The 16,151-nt window shown below is 61.9% G+C and overlaps 1 protein-coding gene across 1 annotated transcript; it reads right to left on the minus strand.

Moving 5' to 3' along the window:
* Positions 1-2,055: 2,055 nt before the first annotated feature.
* Positions 2,056-14,997, minus strand: MYO1G (myosin IG). The gene is made up of 22 exons (XM_025433857.3): positions 14,568-14,997; positions 12,952-13,160; positions 12,739-12,832; positions 11,955-12,120; positions 11,769-11,822; positions 11,166-11,261; positions 10,844-10,963; positions 10,194-10,418; positions 9,939-10,084; positions 9,567-9,681; positions 9,317-9,487; positions 9,076-9,146; positions 7,903-7,977; positions 7,614-7,746; positions 6,885-7,051; positions 6,328-6,535; positions 4,191-4,414; positions 3,619-3,763; positions 2,979-3,083; positions 2,701-2,814; positions 2,385-2,539; positions 2,056-2,300 (listed from the first exon to the last, which is right to left on the minus strand). Exons 1-22 carry the CDS (start codon positions 14,657-14,659, stop codon positions 2,144-2,146), a joined length of 3,042 nt encoding a protein of 1,013 aa, XP_025289642.1. The 5' UTR covers positions 14,660-14,997; the 3' UTR covers positions 2,056-2,143.
* Positions 14,998-16,151: the final 1,154 nt, after the last annotated feature.

Here is a 16,151-nt window from a genome sequence, read left to right on the forward strand (position 1 = left end):
CTAAATCGGTTGAGCATCTAAAGGGAGCCTGCTTCTCCCTTCCCCTCTAGTCAAGCTCTCTTGCTATTTCTCTCTCTCTCTTTTTTAAGACTTATTTATTTATTCATGAGAAACACAGAGAGAGGCAGAGACACAGGCAGAAGGAGAAGCAGGCTCCCTGCAGGGAGCCCATGTGGGACTCGATCTCAGATCCCAGGATCACGACCTGAGCCACCCAGGTACCCCCCCCCTCAAATAAATAAATAAAATCTTAAAAAAAAAATAACAAAACCTGCTGGTCTGGTTGGTGGGCTCTCCCCGTGTCCCCTCTGTCCCATCACCGTCCCTGTGTCTAGCTCTCTCCCCCAGGTGACCTCTTCCCACGATTCTCCTTCTTAAAGCTTGGGCCCTCTCAAAGCCCCTCCCAGGGCCAGCCCAGACTCTGGGCGAAGCCTGCAGAAGGGCGGGAGGGAGCCTGTGAGCGGAGCTGGACTCTGCTGAGACAGCAACACTCAGGACCACAGGCCCGTTTGCAAAGCCAGGACCTCTGCAGAGGTGAGGTGGGGTGTGCAAGCCCCCCCCCCCCCCCAGCAGGCAGGCCGGTCCCACGAGATTACAGACCCCCTTTCTCCACCTGTAACAGTAGAAGATAAAACTAACACTGACCTCGAAGGTAGGGAGGTGTGATCTGCAAAGCACTTAATGTATGACAAATACCAGGATTTGTGGGGTGATGTATCACGTGTGTGAGTAGGCTGATGTGGGGTCAGAGTTCAACAAAGGGGTTCCAGCTCCTTCCTGCTCCTGCCTGTCTCTTAAGCCCTTCTGTAGGATCTCAAGATCCTGCAGCCCCAGAAGACTGCCTGGCAGCCGTCACATATCTCTGGATGCTGGAGACACTGTGTCCGGCTCTGGGCCTTCAGCATGGAGCGGCTCCCAGTAGGACAGGACCCCCTGAGTGTTGCCAAGTGTGAGGCATGTCCCTCTGGGCTCCACTAAGCCCTCGCCTCAGCTGGGCAGCCGGGCAGCTGTGGAGAATCTGGAAAGGAAGCAGGCCACGCTTACGGCCTCTGGCAAGCCACCTACTCCCGGGCCAGGACCACCTGCTGTCCAGAGCAGCTTAGTCTCTCCTGGTCCCAGGGGACCTGAGTAGCCTTCACAGTTAGCTTGCTCTTCAAGAGGACGGCTGGCTTGTCCCGAGGCCACCAGTGCCAGGGACAGATCCTGGGATGGGCTACGTGAGGGTTTCCAGGGGCCTCCAGGCTGGGCAGGGGCAGCCTTAACACAGCTGCACAGGACGAGGGGACCTCACCGAACCCCCTGGAAAGAGGAGCCAATAGTGACCAGTGGAGCCTCAGGAGCTGTAAGCACACTCGAAGGCCCTAGTGGACACACCAACCTCCCTCCACAGCAACAGGGTGCACGAGGCAAGGATGCCACTCAAATTTAGCATGTCCTGAGAGGGAGGGAGCAGCTGTGAAAGCCAAGGGGCCAATTGTGGAGTGAGGAGAGTGGGAGGGCCGGATGGGGTGGGGCAGGGCGGGGCATTGAGGGGCAGAGGGGTTGGGGGGGCACTGTGTCCACTCTGGCTTTCCTCTGGTTGGCTTCTGGCTTCCTCCCAGGCCTGTGGGAGGTATTGGCTCTTGGTTCTGCAGGTAGGAATTGGGCTTCCTGGGCCTGGGATGCCCACACCCAGCAGGGACACAGCAGCAGGGATGTGTCTGTCCCCACGTGTGCTCAGCCCTGCCCAAGGGTGGCCCTGGGACCCCAAGCCTCCCTACGGGCCCAGTAGGGACAAGAAAAGGAGCCTTCGGGTCGGAGGATGAGGTGGGGAGAGCCCTGAGCTGTGGGAGGAGCAGCCTGGACACAGAGGGCACCGTTTCCTCTAGGCCCATGGGCTCTGCAGCCAGTGGTCCACATGCTGGGGCCTCCAGGGAAGGGGGTCTTGCTGCCCCACCACACTGGGCCTCCTCCCTCAGTTTGGGTGACCCCACAAGGGTCAGCAGAAGGCACGGCAGTGACCTTTGACAAGTTGCTGGTGGCTGTGTGGATGTCCACCCACAGACACAAGTCTCGTAGGGCACAGATTCAGAACCCTTTATTGCCCATGGCCCGGGCTCCGGCACTGGGCTGGCGTGAAGGTAGGCCGCTGTGGCGGGACAGGTCAGCAGCTAGGCCACAGGAGGGTGAAGGCACCGCGGCTGCAGCGGAATTCCGGCTCGGGCTGCTCGGGCTTGGGTTCCACAGAGACCAGGCGCCTGGTCCCGCGCTGGCTCAGGGGGATGCAGTCGGAGACGCGGACCTCCAGGGCCCTCCCCGTCCTGGAGCAGGGGCGCCGAGGAGGTTAGGGCAGGAGTGTCAGGGCCCCGCAAGCCCCCAGGACCACTGGGTGCGCCCGCACTCACCCCTGGCAGTAGGCAGCCAGCACGCCCACCAGCTCCCCCACGCGGTTGTCCAGGGGTGGCCGGGAGCGGTGCAGACACACCACCAGGTCATCCTGGCCCCGCGCGTGCAGCACGACCAGCTGGTCCCGCCCGCTGGTCACACTCAGCCCGGTCACCTGCGTGGCCACGGGGTCAGGGGAGTGGCCGGCCTCCTCCCCCTGCCAGCCTCCACCTCCACCCCCAGCAGTAGGGAAGGCCCTGCCCTCTTGAGCTGAGGGTTTCTTCTAGGAGCTCTGTCCTTTGCAGGTAGACCCCCGCCTCCCCCCACGGCGCTCACCGCCTCCAGGGGCACGGCCCGCATCACCCGGTACTGCCGGCCCGGGTCCAGCTTGTAAAGGTGCCGGTCAGTGAGCAGCAGCGCGCGGTCCCGGCTCTTGTGGAAGCGATTCACCTGTGGGACAGGCGCTTGGGGTCATCTGTACACCTGGGGCCTCTTCTCCCTGGATCCCTTTACTCAGGACTGAGTTGGATTTGATGCTTGGGAAGCCCCTGCCCTGGGCCTGGGCTGGACCTGGCTGGAGCTGCTGCCCCCTTCCCAGCCATCCCACGCCTCACCTTCCGAACGTGGCTGGAGAAGAGCACGGCGCCGAAGCAGTCCTTCTCCCGGAGTGCCTTCAGCCGCTCAGCGAACAGGCCTGAGGCTGTGGGGTTGTCGGTGGCCTGAGGACAGATTGGGGGAGCTTAAGGGCCAAGCTGGGGACAGTGCTGGGCGAACAATGGGTCTGGTGAGTGGGTGCCTCTCCCAGAAGCCAAACCAAGTCAGGCCTTGAGCCTGCCCTCCTTAGGGGTCTGAGGGCCCGAGGCCCAGTTCCCGGCAGCCCCAGGTTCTGCTCACGCTTATGCCCTCCACAGCTGCCCAGCAGCCCAAAAGCTGAGAAGGCAGGGTCCCGGGGGCCAGGGGCACAGTTCCCTGTGCCTGGGGGAGGGCCAAGGGGAGCCAGGGCATGGGTTCAGGTCGGGGGTAGGGGGCCGGCTCTACCTCTGTATCTGCGGAAGAGGGGCCAGAGTGCAGAGAAGGTGCTCCGAGGCCCAGGCCTCATGGTTCTGGGGGGAGGCCAGGGCCTAGGGCGGAGGGGCATGGCCCACGGGCCAGACAGACACCCGGGCCCAGGGAGAGGACATCTGGGATGGGCACAGCAAGCTCTCTGCCCTGAGCCCCTCCCTGCTGCCCAGCCTTCAGGGCCCCGGCACTCACAGAGGACAAGTAGTCCCTGACCCAGGCTCGCCGGCAGCCCCAGTCTTGTCGCAGCTCCTGCAGGACCCCCATGGCAGCCACCTTGGCCTTGATCTGGGCCATGTCTGAAGGTGGGATATTCTTCACCAGCTGCCGGGCCCGCCACCTACAGGTCACCAGGAGGCCAGATGGACCTCACGCAGCCCTCACCTTCCCCATCCTGGTCTTGCCCTTGGACTCACGTCCATGGCCGCCTGTCACTCCCTTTCCCCCATAGGAGAAGGCTGCCTTCGGCCTCCCTCCCGGCCTCCTGGGTCTCAGCATGATGTGCCCCACCCCCCCACTCTGAGGTTAGGGGCTGCTCTGTGCTGCTCCACCTGGAGAACTCCTACTAGGATGCTTTGTTCCACGCATTCCCTAGTCCCAGCCAGCTACCCTCCTGAGTGTGGGGTGTGGGGACCCAGTTACTATGCGCAGCCTCCTGCTTTCCTGTTTAGCAATGGGGCTGCTGGGGAGCAGAGGGACAGGCCAGGGCTTCAGAGGGCGCTAGCTGAACGGAGATACACGGAGGGGCAGCGGCTGAGGGTGCCTACCTGCAGAACAGCACGTGGCAGGTGTCCTGGAAAGGCTGCAGCACAGCAGGAGGCGGTGGCCAGACCAGGTCTCTGCCGTAGAGCGGGGGCTGCCTTGCGGCCTGGAACCGCCGCTGCAGCTCAGCCAGGTGAGCGCGTACCTTGTGCCTTCGGAACCAGCGCATGATGGTGTAGACGGCCCGCAGTCGCCGGCAGCGCCACCTCGCCAGAGTGCCCCGCCAGGCCTGGGGGGCCAGCCAGGCTCTCAGTCAGTCTGGTCTGTCTGGCCAGGCCCCTCCTCCCCGCTGGTTTCCATTCCCTCCCCTCTCGTGCAGCCCACCTCCTCCACCCTCAGCCCAAAACTGGGCCAGGCTGCCCCGCCTGCAACTCCTGGGAGCCACCTCCTCCTGCAGCGGGTTGCTTCCTGGGTGGGCAGGTGGCCCTGCTGGAGCCTCTGCCTGACTCCTGGGAGAGCTGCCTGCCCTGCTCTTTATCCTTGTGCCCAACACCTGGCCCCTGGAGATGGGGGTGCCTTCCCCTCCACGAGGGGCAGTGCCAACTGTCCACCTGGGACCCAAGCTGACCCTGAGAATGAACCCCTAGATCGGGAAGCCCACACACACAGCAGGCAGCCCAGGGGACCCATAGATGAAAACAGACAAGGAGCCTGACCCAGGCTGAGGAGAGGACAGCGGTGTGGACAGTCCTGGACATAGTGTGGGGACAGACAGACAGACACACAGAGATGGGGTGGGGGGAAGCACACAATTGTAGCAATCGGGGAGGATGGTAAGTCATCATAGGGATCTCTCAACTTTTCTGTGGGTTTAAAATGTTAAAAATAAACAGTTGGGGAGACAAATGGGAGAACTCCTGTCCTTTGGGAATACACCAAAATGACTTCAAACCAAATGATTCGATGGAGCACCTGCGTGGATCAGTTGGTTTGGTGTTGGACCTTTGATTTCGGCTCAGGTCATGATCTCAGGGTCATGGGATCAAACCCTGCATCGGTGCTCAGCGGACAGTCGCTTCTCCCTCTCCCTCTCTCTCTGCCCACCCCCCACTCAGACGTTCTCAGTCATCTCTAAAAGGAATACATAAATCTTAAAAAACAAACAAAAAGAATTGCTTAAAAATAACTGGGATGGGCTGCAGGTGTCTGCACAAAACCACAGTGGTCACGGGGTGGTACAACTGACGCTGGGGAGTAGGCGCTGGGGAGTAGGCGGGGGAATTTAGTAGACCATTACGCATACTTTTCTCTAGGTCTGAAATCTTTCAGAGTGAATAGAAGAAAAGAAGGGAAGAGAAGGAAGGGGGATGCCCGGGTGGCTCAGTTAAGCATCTGACCCTTGATTTAGGCTCAGGTCATGATCTCAGGGTCCTGGGATTACCGAGTCAGGCTCCCTGCTCAGTGGGGAGTCTGCTTGTTCCTCTCCCTCGGCCCCTCCCCTGCTCACCCACTCCTTCTCTATCTCCCTCAAACACATAAATAAAATTCTAGGGGAAAAAAAAAAAAAAAAGGGAAGGAAGGAAGCCAGATCCTGAAAATCTTGTTTTAAGCACTTAGATCTACCTGGGCCTGAAGCTGATGGCCTGGGGACTGAAGTGAACTAACCCCATCCACAAATTTTACTTAAATCAATATCAGTTCTGGTCTGTTTCCTGCTAGAGGGGATTCCTGCGGTGCCTGGAGGGGCGCCTGTAGGCCCTGTCCGGTGCATGCACTCCTCACTCCAGGTGGTGCACATCCAACCCTCCCATCCCCTCTAGGTACACACCCCTCCCTCCCCTCCCCCCTGCACATTCATTCCCCTCCACCCCCTCACCCCCACCAGGTGCACACCCCTCCCTCCTATCCCCTCTAGGTGCACACCCCTCCCTCCCTTCCCCCATGGTGCATACCCATCCCCCCACCGCAGGTGGTGCACATGCATCCCTCCCTTCCCCCCACCCCATGCACACCCATCTCTCCCCTCCCCCCCAGCTTTCACCCATCCCTCTCTTCCCCCCATGCACATCCATCCCCCTACTCCAGGTGGTACACACACATCCCTCCCCTCCCCATCCATCCCTCCCCCCACCCCAGCCCCCTACCCCAGTGCAAACCCAACCCCCACATCCCCTCCATGGTAGGCATCCAGCTGGGCCCCACCTTCTGCAGCAGCAGCACAATGATGGGGATCAGGCGAGCACGGCTCTGCTCCAGCGTGACCAAAGTCTGGGGTGAGCGGATGAAGAGCTTGCTGTGGCCAAAGGCCACATCCCCTTGTAGACCATGTTGCTCCAGGAGGGCACTCACAGCTGCCCTGTCTGAGCCCAGCAGGTGATTGGGCCATGTGTACTCACAGGTCATCTTGTACCTGTCACCACAGGACAGCACAGTGGGCACCATGCTCTGGGGCGAGGTGTGGCGCTGCTCTGCCCCGAGCCGCCCAGCCCATGCCCCCACCCTCCCCATGTGGCTCATCCCAGTCCCTGCCCACCGTGTCCCACATATACACACAGGTCCTCACTGTCCACGTCGTGTGTGTGTGTGTGTGTGTGTGTGTGTGTGTGTGTGCGCGTGCGCACGGGTATGTGTGTGAATGAGAAGCACTGGCTGCATTTGGGACCCTCCGGCCACCCCTCCAACTCCTCACCCGATCCCAGCCCATGCATGGGAGACAGATAGGTGGGGACATGGGGCTCCGGGCTAGCAGGGAGCAGTACCTGAGCAGGAATCGAGGGTAGGGCTGGCGGGAAGCAAAGCCGGCCCTCCGGACCCTCACATTCTCCAGCAGCCCCAGGTATGAAACCTGATGGCGACAATGGTCCTCGTCCAGCCTGCCAGCCACCTTGTCCTCATTGGGCTTGATGCAGCGTACATAGAAGGGCTCCTGCCACAACAGAGGACACTCAGAGACACCAGCATCAGCCCCCACGGCCACCGGGCAGCGTGCAGGTGTCCCTCACAGGCTGCCCAGGGAAGAGGCTCTTGCAGGGGGAAGGGGAGGCTGAGCGGCCAGGTCAGGAGGAGGCAGGACGGCCCGCAAGGGGCCAGACTGAGTCTCCGGAAGCTCTGTGTTTGGGTGGGCTCTGGGGTCCTCCTGCCGCCTCCTTGGACTTTGGCCCCAAGCCACACGAGAAGCAAATACTGCTTTCCTGTCCCCGTAGGCCCTCCCCACCACCTCCTGCGTGAGAGGCAGGGAGAGGACAGGGGAGGGCTGCTGCCAATCTCATTTTTACTCAAGCTTCAGCCTGGCCCTGGATGTCCTGGTCTGCACAGCGGTGGGTTCCCCCTGGCTGCGGTGGGGGTGGGGGTGTGGCTCACGGCAGGCAGGAAATGACCCCCCACCTTCCCCACGGTGTGCAGAGGTGCTGGGGCTGGTTTGCCAGCCAGGCACAGATGAAAGGGTCTGGAAAGATCCATGGCGGGGTGGGGGTGGGGATGGTGTGTACCTTGGAGGCCAGGTTTTCCACTAGGGCCACCATGGAATTCTTGAAGAGAGTGCCAGCGGTCAGGGGGCGCTTGGTCACTTCTGTGATGTCCTGTTGGCCATCCGGCCACATGGTCCGCAGGGTGGGGTCGGAGCTGTGGATATAGGCCACGTACCAGCTGCCATCTGGAGGGCAGCCCCTCCCCCCCGCTCCAGCTCTGCCCCTGGTGTGAAACTCCAGGCTGTCAGCCCATCAGGCAGGTGTCAGACCCGAGCGTCTGAAGGCCCTGCCAGCCCTGGCCCCCACGCACCTGTTGTAGAGCAGCCGCTTGAAGTCTTGGAAGAGGTGGTCTCTGTTCTTGTCGATAAAGCCCTCCACTGAGTACCTGTGGGTCCAGGGCTGCTGAGGGGCAGGAGGCCCTCACCCTCCTCCCCTGCATCTGCATTCCTAGGCCTCTCTCCCCTCTCCCCTGCTTTCCCACACCCACTTTCCTTCTCAGCACATAAGACTCTGTCCTTCAGGGGATCCCTCGGTGGCTCAGCAGTTTAGCGACTGCCTTTGGCCCAGGGCACCATCCTGGAGTCTCGGGATCGAGTCCCGCGTCTGGCTCCCGGCATGGAGCCTGCTTCTCCCTCCTCCTGTGTCTCTGCCTCTCTCTCTTTCTCTCTCTCTCTCTCTCATAAATAAATAAATCTTAAAAAAAAAAAAAGACTCTGTCCTTCAGAGGTGCCTCTCCAGGACGATGAGTCGGGGCTTATGTCCAGGGCACTGAACCCCGGCTCTAGCGAGTTCGTGCTGTATGACCAGGGACCAGTGACTTAACCTGTCTGTGCCCGAATGTGCATCGCATGCTCAGATGGGCACCTGCTGAGTTCCATGAGTGTCAGCGATGGTAGTTATGGCCAGGAACCCCTGCGTCTGATCTGTTCGGAATCTGTGGTGCTGAGAAGCTCAGATTCATTGTCGTCCCGCCTTTTGACAACAAAAGGCTGGAAGGTGCAGGGTCCTTGGTGCACCTGCAGCTCCTGGCAGACTCTGGGCCAGTGGCCTGACCTCAGGCTGCTCTGTCCTCTCCACGTGTCCTTGGGAAGGGCTCTCTGCGAGCCACCTCCAGTCCAATTCAGGATGAGGGGAGCGGCAGGGAAATTAATAATACGGCCATGGTGATTTCTGGAGTCTTTGGGTGTTGGTCCCGAGGGTGTGCTCCAAGGATGGAAAATGCATGCCTGGGGGCTTGCTGGAAACAGACTGGCCTGTCCCACCCCCAGGTAACCTGCATCTCCATAATAGCGAACCCCCCATCCCCACCCCAGGTACTGCATGAACTGGGCCAGAGAAGAACATTTGTTAAAAGCTTCCAAAGGCTTCTGTGGTGCAGCCAGGGCCAAGAGCTCTTATCTGAACAGCCCTGTTTCATGCTTGTCCCTTGTGGATCTGGTGTCAGGCCCGTCTTCGGCGTGCTAAGAAGGGGAGGGGGCCTTACGTGACATCCCCTGCATAGTGCTTGATCCGGAAGTCTCGGCCAAACTCCATGGTCTTGTCCGTGGGGCAGAGCTGGGCAGGGGGAGGGGGGGCAGGCCTGGGTCAAGGCATGGGTCGGGGGAGGCTGTGCAGGGTGCGGTGCTAGAGGGCAGGCCCACCAAGGCGGGCAGCACGCCACCTGGGGGCGCCGCCCAGGACAGGCTGGGCATGGAGGGGGTGGGGTCACAAGGGCAGAGCGGCACCTGGCGGCTGCTGTAGTGCGGGTGGTGGCGGTGGTGCGTGTCCAGGCTTTGCAAGAAGATGCGGTCGGTGATGGTGCCCGCAGCGCTGCAGGCCTCGTCCAGGACGGCCAGCACGCCCCGGTGGGGCCGCTCCACCAGGTCCACAATGGTGGCGTTGTTGAAGTAGTCCACCTGGGCAGGGGTGGGCCCCGGTCAGCCCGGCCGCTGGCCTTGCTTGGTGGCACCCCCCTGCCCGGTGGCCGGCACTCACGCTCTGCCAGGCGATGCCCTCCCGCTCGTACTCCTCTTGCTCCTGCTTCAGGATGAGCTGGATAAAGAGCTGCTGCAGCTTCTCATTGCAGTAGTTGATACAGAACTGCTCAAAGCTGCGGGGGGCAGATGGGCGTCATGCGCTGCCAGTCAGCGAGCACCCCCTCCGCCCCGCGCCCCCGCCTCTGGCATCACGCACTACCGTGGACTTGGGAATCCCAGCCCAGGGGACGTGGCCACGGCTGGATGGGGTGGCTCCGCTGAGGAGCCCGGGGGCCTGACATCCTGCTCCCCGGCCCCGCGGGGTGCCACGGGACTGAGGTGGCCCCTGAGGTTGGGGTCAGAGCAGGGGGGCGGCCGCCGGGCTACCCACCTGTTGACAGGGAACACCTCGAAGCCGTAGATGTCCAGCACGCCGATAACTGTGTCCTTGCCATCTCGCCGGGGGTCCCGGCCCCGGGCTTCCATGACACAGTTGATCCGGTTCACCACCCACTCAAACAGCCGCTGGTACACAGCCTGGGGAGAGGCCGGCAGCCAGCTGCTTCAGCTTGCCTCTGCCTTTGCCTCCTCCAGGAAGGCACCTGGGTGTTCCCGCCCCGCTCCCCGCAGCTCACCCCCGGGGCACCTTTGCACAGGCATCCCGGGCATAGCTGGCCTCGGCTGCAGTGTGGCCCTTCTCTATGAGCTCCCTGCCTCCCGAGGCTACGGTGCGAGACAGCAGGCAGCGCAGCACCAGCTCGCGGGGCGTGGCTGTCAGCTCGGCCACGTGGTCCACCAGCACCTCCTCGGCCACCGCCAGGTGCCCCTGCTGCAGGCCGGCCGCCTCCGTCTCCACAAACTCAACGTTTCCCTGGGGACGGGGAGAATGATGGTCAGGCTATGCATCCCAGACGGGGTGCCCCCACGCCTCTGCCCAGGGAGAAGGAAGGAAAGGCAGGGATGGGGGTGTGGATGGGCCCTGGAGCACAGCTCCTTGCCCAGAACCTTGTGCCCAGGCTGCAGCTGATAGGCACCTGCTCCTCAAGCTGCCTGGGGCTGAGGGGGTGAGACAGAGGCTCCGACACACTGAGGCACTGCCTGGAGCCACACAGACCTCACTGCACTTCCCTGCTGGCCGAGCCACAGACGGGTCATGGTGCAGGCCTGACCTGCCTGCTGCGGGGCACGCGGAGCCCACAGCTGAGGGCCCAGCTCCTTGGAGCCTGCGTCCTTCTCCAGGGGCGGCCCTTGGGCACCGCGTGGGGTGCTGGCCCCTCCGCCCTCGGCCAGGCTCACCAGGTGCAGTATAGCCGCCAGGATCCGGTGCACAGAGCCCACCTCCTCAGGGCTGAAGCCGATCACCCGCATGGCTTCCATCACTGCCAGGTAGTGGCTCTTCTCGTCGCTCTCCAGAGCCTGCAGGACAGGGGCTCAGCACCCCAGGGCCATGCAGAGCCCCAGAGTCCTCCCACTGAATGCCTGTTAAATCGGGGTCCCGCTGAGTGGCTCACCACCCTGGTCCCCCCCTGAAGCACCGCCTCCAGCACCCAGTGCCCCAGAATGTGGCGCCACAGAGCCTGGGCGCCCTGGTGCTCCCACGGAGCCCGTCCCCACTCACACTGAGCCCCGCACCCTGCCGGGTGAAGTTGTATAGGGCAGGGTTCCTCTGCAGGTGCAGGTCCTGGAGCTCAGTGTCCTCGCAGCCCCGCAGCACCTGAAGGACAGGTACACCCACCGTGAGGCCCTTGGGGCTGCAAGACCCCACCCGACGTGCAGGAGGAACAACATGGGGGAGCTCCACGCTTGTGTGGACACCGCCAGGTCCATGCAGAACCCGCTTCTGTGGTCAGCCAACGAGTGGACACTGCCCAGGTCCACGTAGCACCCGCTTCAGTGGTCAGCCAAGGAGTGGACACCGCCCAGGTCCACGCAGAACCCTCTTCAGTGGTCAGCCAAGGAGTGGACACCACCCAGGTCCACGCAGAACCCGCTTCAGTGGTCAGTCAAAGGGTGGACACTGCCCAGGTCCAGGGACAATCCCCTTCAGTGGTCTGCTAAGGTTGGACACCATCTGGGTCCAGGGAGAACCCCCTCACACACATGATGTGTGACACCACCTGCATCTGGGAAGACCCTATGTCACCCAGTGTAGACACCACCCTGCTGGTGTCCAGGGAGGGGGAGGGCTTCCTGGACGTCCCACAAACCTGCTCTGGCTTACCTGGTAGAAGGCATGGAAGTTCCGTTCACCCACATGCTGCTTGAGGACTCGAGACTGTGGAGAGAGGTGCCCAGCTGCTACCCAGGCAAGGGCCCAGCTGCCCAGGGACCCACCCAGAGCCCCAAGGGTGGTGCAGGCAGAGGGGTGGCCCAGATCAGGGAGGGTCAGCGCAGGCGACCAGCCCACCTTCTCTAGCAAGTAGCTGTGGATGTGCCCCCCGATGGGGTCACCTTTAAAGTCAAAGTTGATGTCCATGTACTTGCCAAAGCGGCTGGAGTTGTGGTTGCGGTTGGTGCGCGCATTCCCGAATGCCTCTAGCACGCACGTGGACTTGAGCAGCACGTCCTTAACCCTGAGCAGGGCAGAGGGGGCTGGGCTGTGGCGCACAGACCTCGTAGGGGGACTGTACAGGCTGGGATCCCTGCCCCAGGCCACCTGCCCTAAGCTCCCCCTGGGTGTGGGTGAGGCCCAGGTCCTGGCCTGGGCGGGCTGCCACCTGCAGGGAGGGGCCGGAGCTGCCCGCCCCCTTGCAAGCTCAGATCTTCCATCATTGTGCTCCCCATTTCCCGGAACCCCACCCTGCCCCTCCAGACAGGAAGAGCCAGGGCTCTCACACAGGAAGCTGCTCCCACGAGGCCCCCGGGGTAAGAGCTGGGGAGCAGCTGCAGAGGAGGTGGACAGGTGGGCCCTGATCCTGGTCCAGGTCCTTCCTGACCATTTGGCAATCTTCTCCCTTCCGTGGGGTCTCCTGTGAGGGGCCCATCTGTCAGCCCTGTGCGCCTTGCCTCTTCCCTGTTCCTGGTGGTGGGGTGCTCCAGGCACTGGGCCCTGCCTCTCCTGGGTGGAGAGGTTCTGGGTGGGCTCCGGGAGCCTTCCCACAGACGGGGGCTCCAAACGTGGCCTGAGCCAGGCTGAGTCATATCTGTTCCCCCCCAGGCCTGAGGCCCAGGCCATCCCTGCTCTCTCTCACCTGTCCACCTCGGCCCTCTGGCTGGGGTTGGTGACGGCAGCGATATACTGCATGATGTGCTTGCTGGCTTCTGTCTTCCCTGCCCCACTCTCCCCTGCCAGACAAGTGGATGGTCAGATAGAATGGGGGGCCACTCCCTCTGACCAGCCCCCAGGGCACCCCCTCCTGCGGGGTCTGGGGAGGCTTCCTGGGCCCAGTCCATAGGGCAGGTACCTGAGATGACAATGCAGGTGTCCCTGGAGCGGTGCTTCATTGCCCTGTAGGCAGCATTGGCCACGGCATAGAGGTGTGGTGGCCGCTCATAGAGCTCACGGCCCTGGTACTTGGCGATGGCCTCAGGCCCATACAGGGGCAGCTCCTGGTAGGGGTTCATGGACACCAGCACCTCGCCAATGTAGGTGTAGATGCGGCCCTTCTCGAACCTGGTATGGGTGGGGCCAGACCTCAGTGCTCAGGGCCATGGGGAGCCTGGGGGCCCTAGCCCAACCCAGGGCTGAGAGTGGGAAGGTGTGTGGGTTGACCTGACACTTCCTAGTGCCATCTTGCTGGAATCCCACCCCCACTGCCAGGTGGTGCTGGAGTCCACGCTGCTCCCCAGGGGCGTCCTGGTGGCACAGGAATGTCCACCACCCGTTTTATGAAGGGACTTTCTGGCCCAGGGCCACAGGGGGCCAGGTAGGCCATGGGGTGGAGGCAGAGGAAGAGGCTCCGGCTGTTTCCTGTCTTCAGGCCTGGGTGGAGACCCAGAGGCAGCAGGGGAGCCCTCCTGGCTCCACCCAGAGGGCTGGGACTAGGAGGGGCACAAGGAGGGGCCCTGGGGATGCTGGGACTGTGTTCTCCCTGCACATCCTCCTGCTTCTCAACCCTTCCTTTCGGGAACCCTGGCTCTCGGCCCCGGATATGTTCCTCTCTTGACCTTTCTGCCCTGGAAGTTACACTGGCCAGCCAGCTCAGCCCTTGCTCTGGCTGGGACCCGCCCTTCCCTGGCGGCTTGTGGTCCCTCCTCCAGCAAGGGTTCCTCTTCCTCCACCACCTCAGATGAGGGAGTTCCCCATGGGGCTCGGCAATCTCCACACCCTCTCTCATCTGCCCTGGTCCTGTTCCCCTGCAAGCTGTGTGGCTGGAGCTCAGGTCTCCATGGTTAAAATGCACATGGTAATGCCTGTCTCACAGGCTAGTGTAGAAGAATGACGTGAAAGCAGGCTCAGCTTTGTGCCCTGTACAAAATAGTCTATTTCCTGTCCTGGAACTTCAACAACGCATGCTCAGGGCATCCTATTCCCTAACTCTGCACAGCAGCCACCTGGTGCTCCCCCTGGCTGTGCAGGGGTGAAGCCATCCGGCTGCCCAACTCCTGGTGCCACCCCATCTCTCCAACTCCGGTTCCTCCAGGGCAGTCAGACCCCGTGTCACTTCCAGGAGCCACGCCCTGCAGCACCCCATGTGCCCCCCTCCCTGAGTGTCAGCTTGTCCACCTGCGCCCTGGGACAGCAGCCGCCCGCTTCCCTTGGAGCCCCCAGGGCCCAGCACCACCCCCAGCGGCAGATGGACAGTGCGCCCTGTGCAGGGCGCTGGTACCTGCCTGTGCCTGCCGGGTGGGTGGAACAGAGAACACCCAGGCCGAGGGGGAGGCCGGGATCTGGGAAGCCCGCTCCAGCACTGGCTGACCACTCTGGCCTTGGGAGGATGGTCCTTCCTGCCTGCCAGGTGCCCCTGCAGTCACCCACATAGCGGTGTGGGTGGGGGTGTGTGCAGCCCCACCTCCTGCCCCCACTGTGGGCCGATGGGTGCCAGTAAGCCTGGGGAGAGAGCCTGTGCCCTCTGCCTACCTGAGCTTTAGGTTCTCCATGAAGTCCTCCATGGTCACCTGGTCCAAGAGCACAAAGTCGGGTTTGCCGCACTCTGGGCCTTCCTGGTCCATCCTGTCAGTGGGGCCCCCAGGTCAGGCTGCCGAGATCTATCCGTGCAGAAGGGCAGAGGGGAGGGTGCTCTGCTGCTGAGCAGGCTCAGTTTTCAGCGCGCCTCCCAGGCCCCTGCGGTGAAGTAGGAAGTGGGTTCTGGCCCCAGGGAGGGGCTGCCCTCCCCACTTGCCGCTCCCCGCGAGGGGCTCTGACCCTCGCTTCCTGGTTCCCGCACCCAGAGGGCGGGCACGCCCAACATTTGGGGTGCCAGGTTCTCTGGAAGGCTCCTGCTGGCCTCCTCTGTAAGCTCCGACCCTCAGTGGTCCCTGTGCCCACCTGTCACCCCGCCCAGGACAGCATCTGTGTGGCTTGACGTGCTCACGGCTACCAACCCTCTATGTGTAACACCCAGAGCTCCACACTAGGCACGTTTTTGGCTAGGTACTTTGGATCTTGATAAACAGTGGGAAATGCCAGTGCCCAGGCCTTTGGGGGCACGGCCTAGGGTAAGCATTCTTCAAAGTGTGCAAGGACACACTGGGATGTGAGAAAACCGGCTTCATGTCCCACCGCACAGCGGGGCTGGCGGGCCAGGTTCCTCAGGCTGAGATTCCAGTGGGGCCGCAACCCAGGCCTGTGGATGGTCCTCGGGAGGCCATCCCCAGCCCCCTAGCCTGGCCCTTCAGTCGTAAGGTTCAGGAAAGGCGTGGAGAGCCCTCCCGTCCCACCTGTTTCCTCACAAGTCTCTGGCTGGCTGAGATCTGTCTCCCAACAGCCACTTCGATTGACCCCATGGCATCCTCCAGGAGGCAGTTCTCTCAACACCGACCCCGGGAGGCCCAAGTATTTGCCAAGTGAGTCATCCGCATGCTGCCTTGGGGATTCTATACTCAAAAAGCTAGTGTAATAATTGCCTTTCGATGAGCTCATTTTTTAAACTCTAAAACCCTGGGTGGCGCAGCGGTTTGGCGCCTGCCTTTGGCCCAGGGCGCGATCCTGGAGACCCGGGATCGAATCCCACGTCGGGCTCCCGGTGCATGGAGCCTGCTTCTCCCTCTGCCTATGTCTCTGCCTCTCTCTCTCTCTGTGACTATCATAAATAAATAAAAATAAAAATTTATAAAAAAAAAATCTCTAAAAGAATCGACACGCAAGTTAAGGACGGTTTTGCCTTCAAATTCATTATGACAAATAGATACCCAGTAAGTTGGGAGTGCTTACTCAAAAGCCCATAAATCCAGGCCACGGCCTTGTGCACCATCCTCAGGGGCTGTTGGCCTGACACTTCCATAGGGACTCAGGTCATCCTCCAAAGCTTTGGGGAGTCCCCTGTACATCCCCTCTGGGGTTGGTGCTTTTGAAGGGCTTTTCCACACTGACACTCAGGAGAATCTGGTCCCTCTGGTCCTGGGTTTCACTTCCCCAACCTCTCAACCCCTGGTTGCAGGGGGAAGGTTCTCCAGCCTTGGTTTAAATGGAGAGGAATTCAGCCCCTGTTCTGAAACCTGAACT

Source organism: Canis lupus, chromosome 16, assembly GCF_003254725.2.
Source record: "Canis lupus dingo isolate Sandy chromosome 16, ASM325472v2, whole genome shotgun sequence".
In the NCBI taxonomy this organism is placed as follows: Eukaryota; Metazoa; Chordata; class Mammalia; order Carnivora; family Canidae; genus Canis; species Canis lupus.

What these genes read in the sequence shown, in the direction of transcription:
- MYO1G (XM_025433857.3), bottom strand. Translation starts at nt 14,659, where the DNA reads ATGGACCAGGAAGGCCCAGAGTGCGGCAAACCCGACTTTGTGCTCTTG. An exon ending in TGGCGGCTATACTGCACCTG is followed by an intron (nt 10,419 to 10,843) that starts GTGAGCCTGGCC and finishes CCCCGTCCCCAG; the next exon opens with GGAAACGTTGAGTTTGTGGA. An exon ending in TCAGGGACTACTTGTCCTCT is followed by an intron (nt 3,084 to 3,618) that starts GTGAGTGCCGGG and finishes ATCTGTCCTCAG; the next exon opens with GCCACCGACAACCCCACAGC.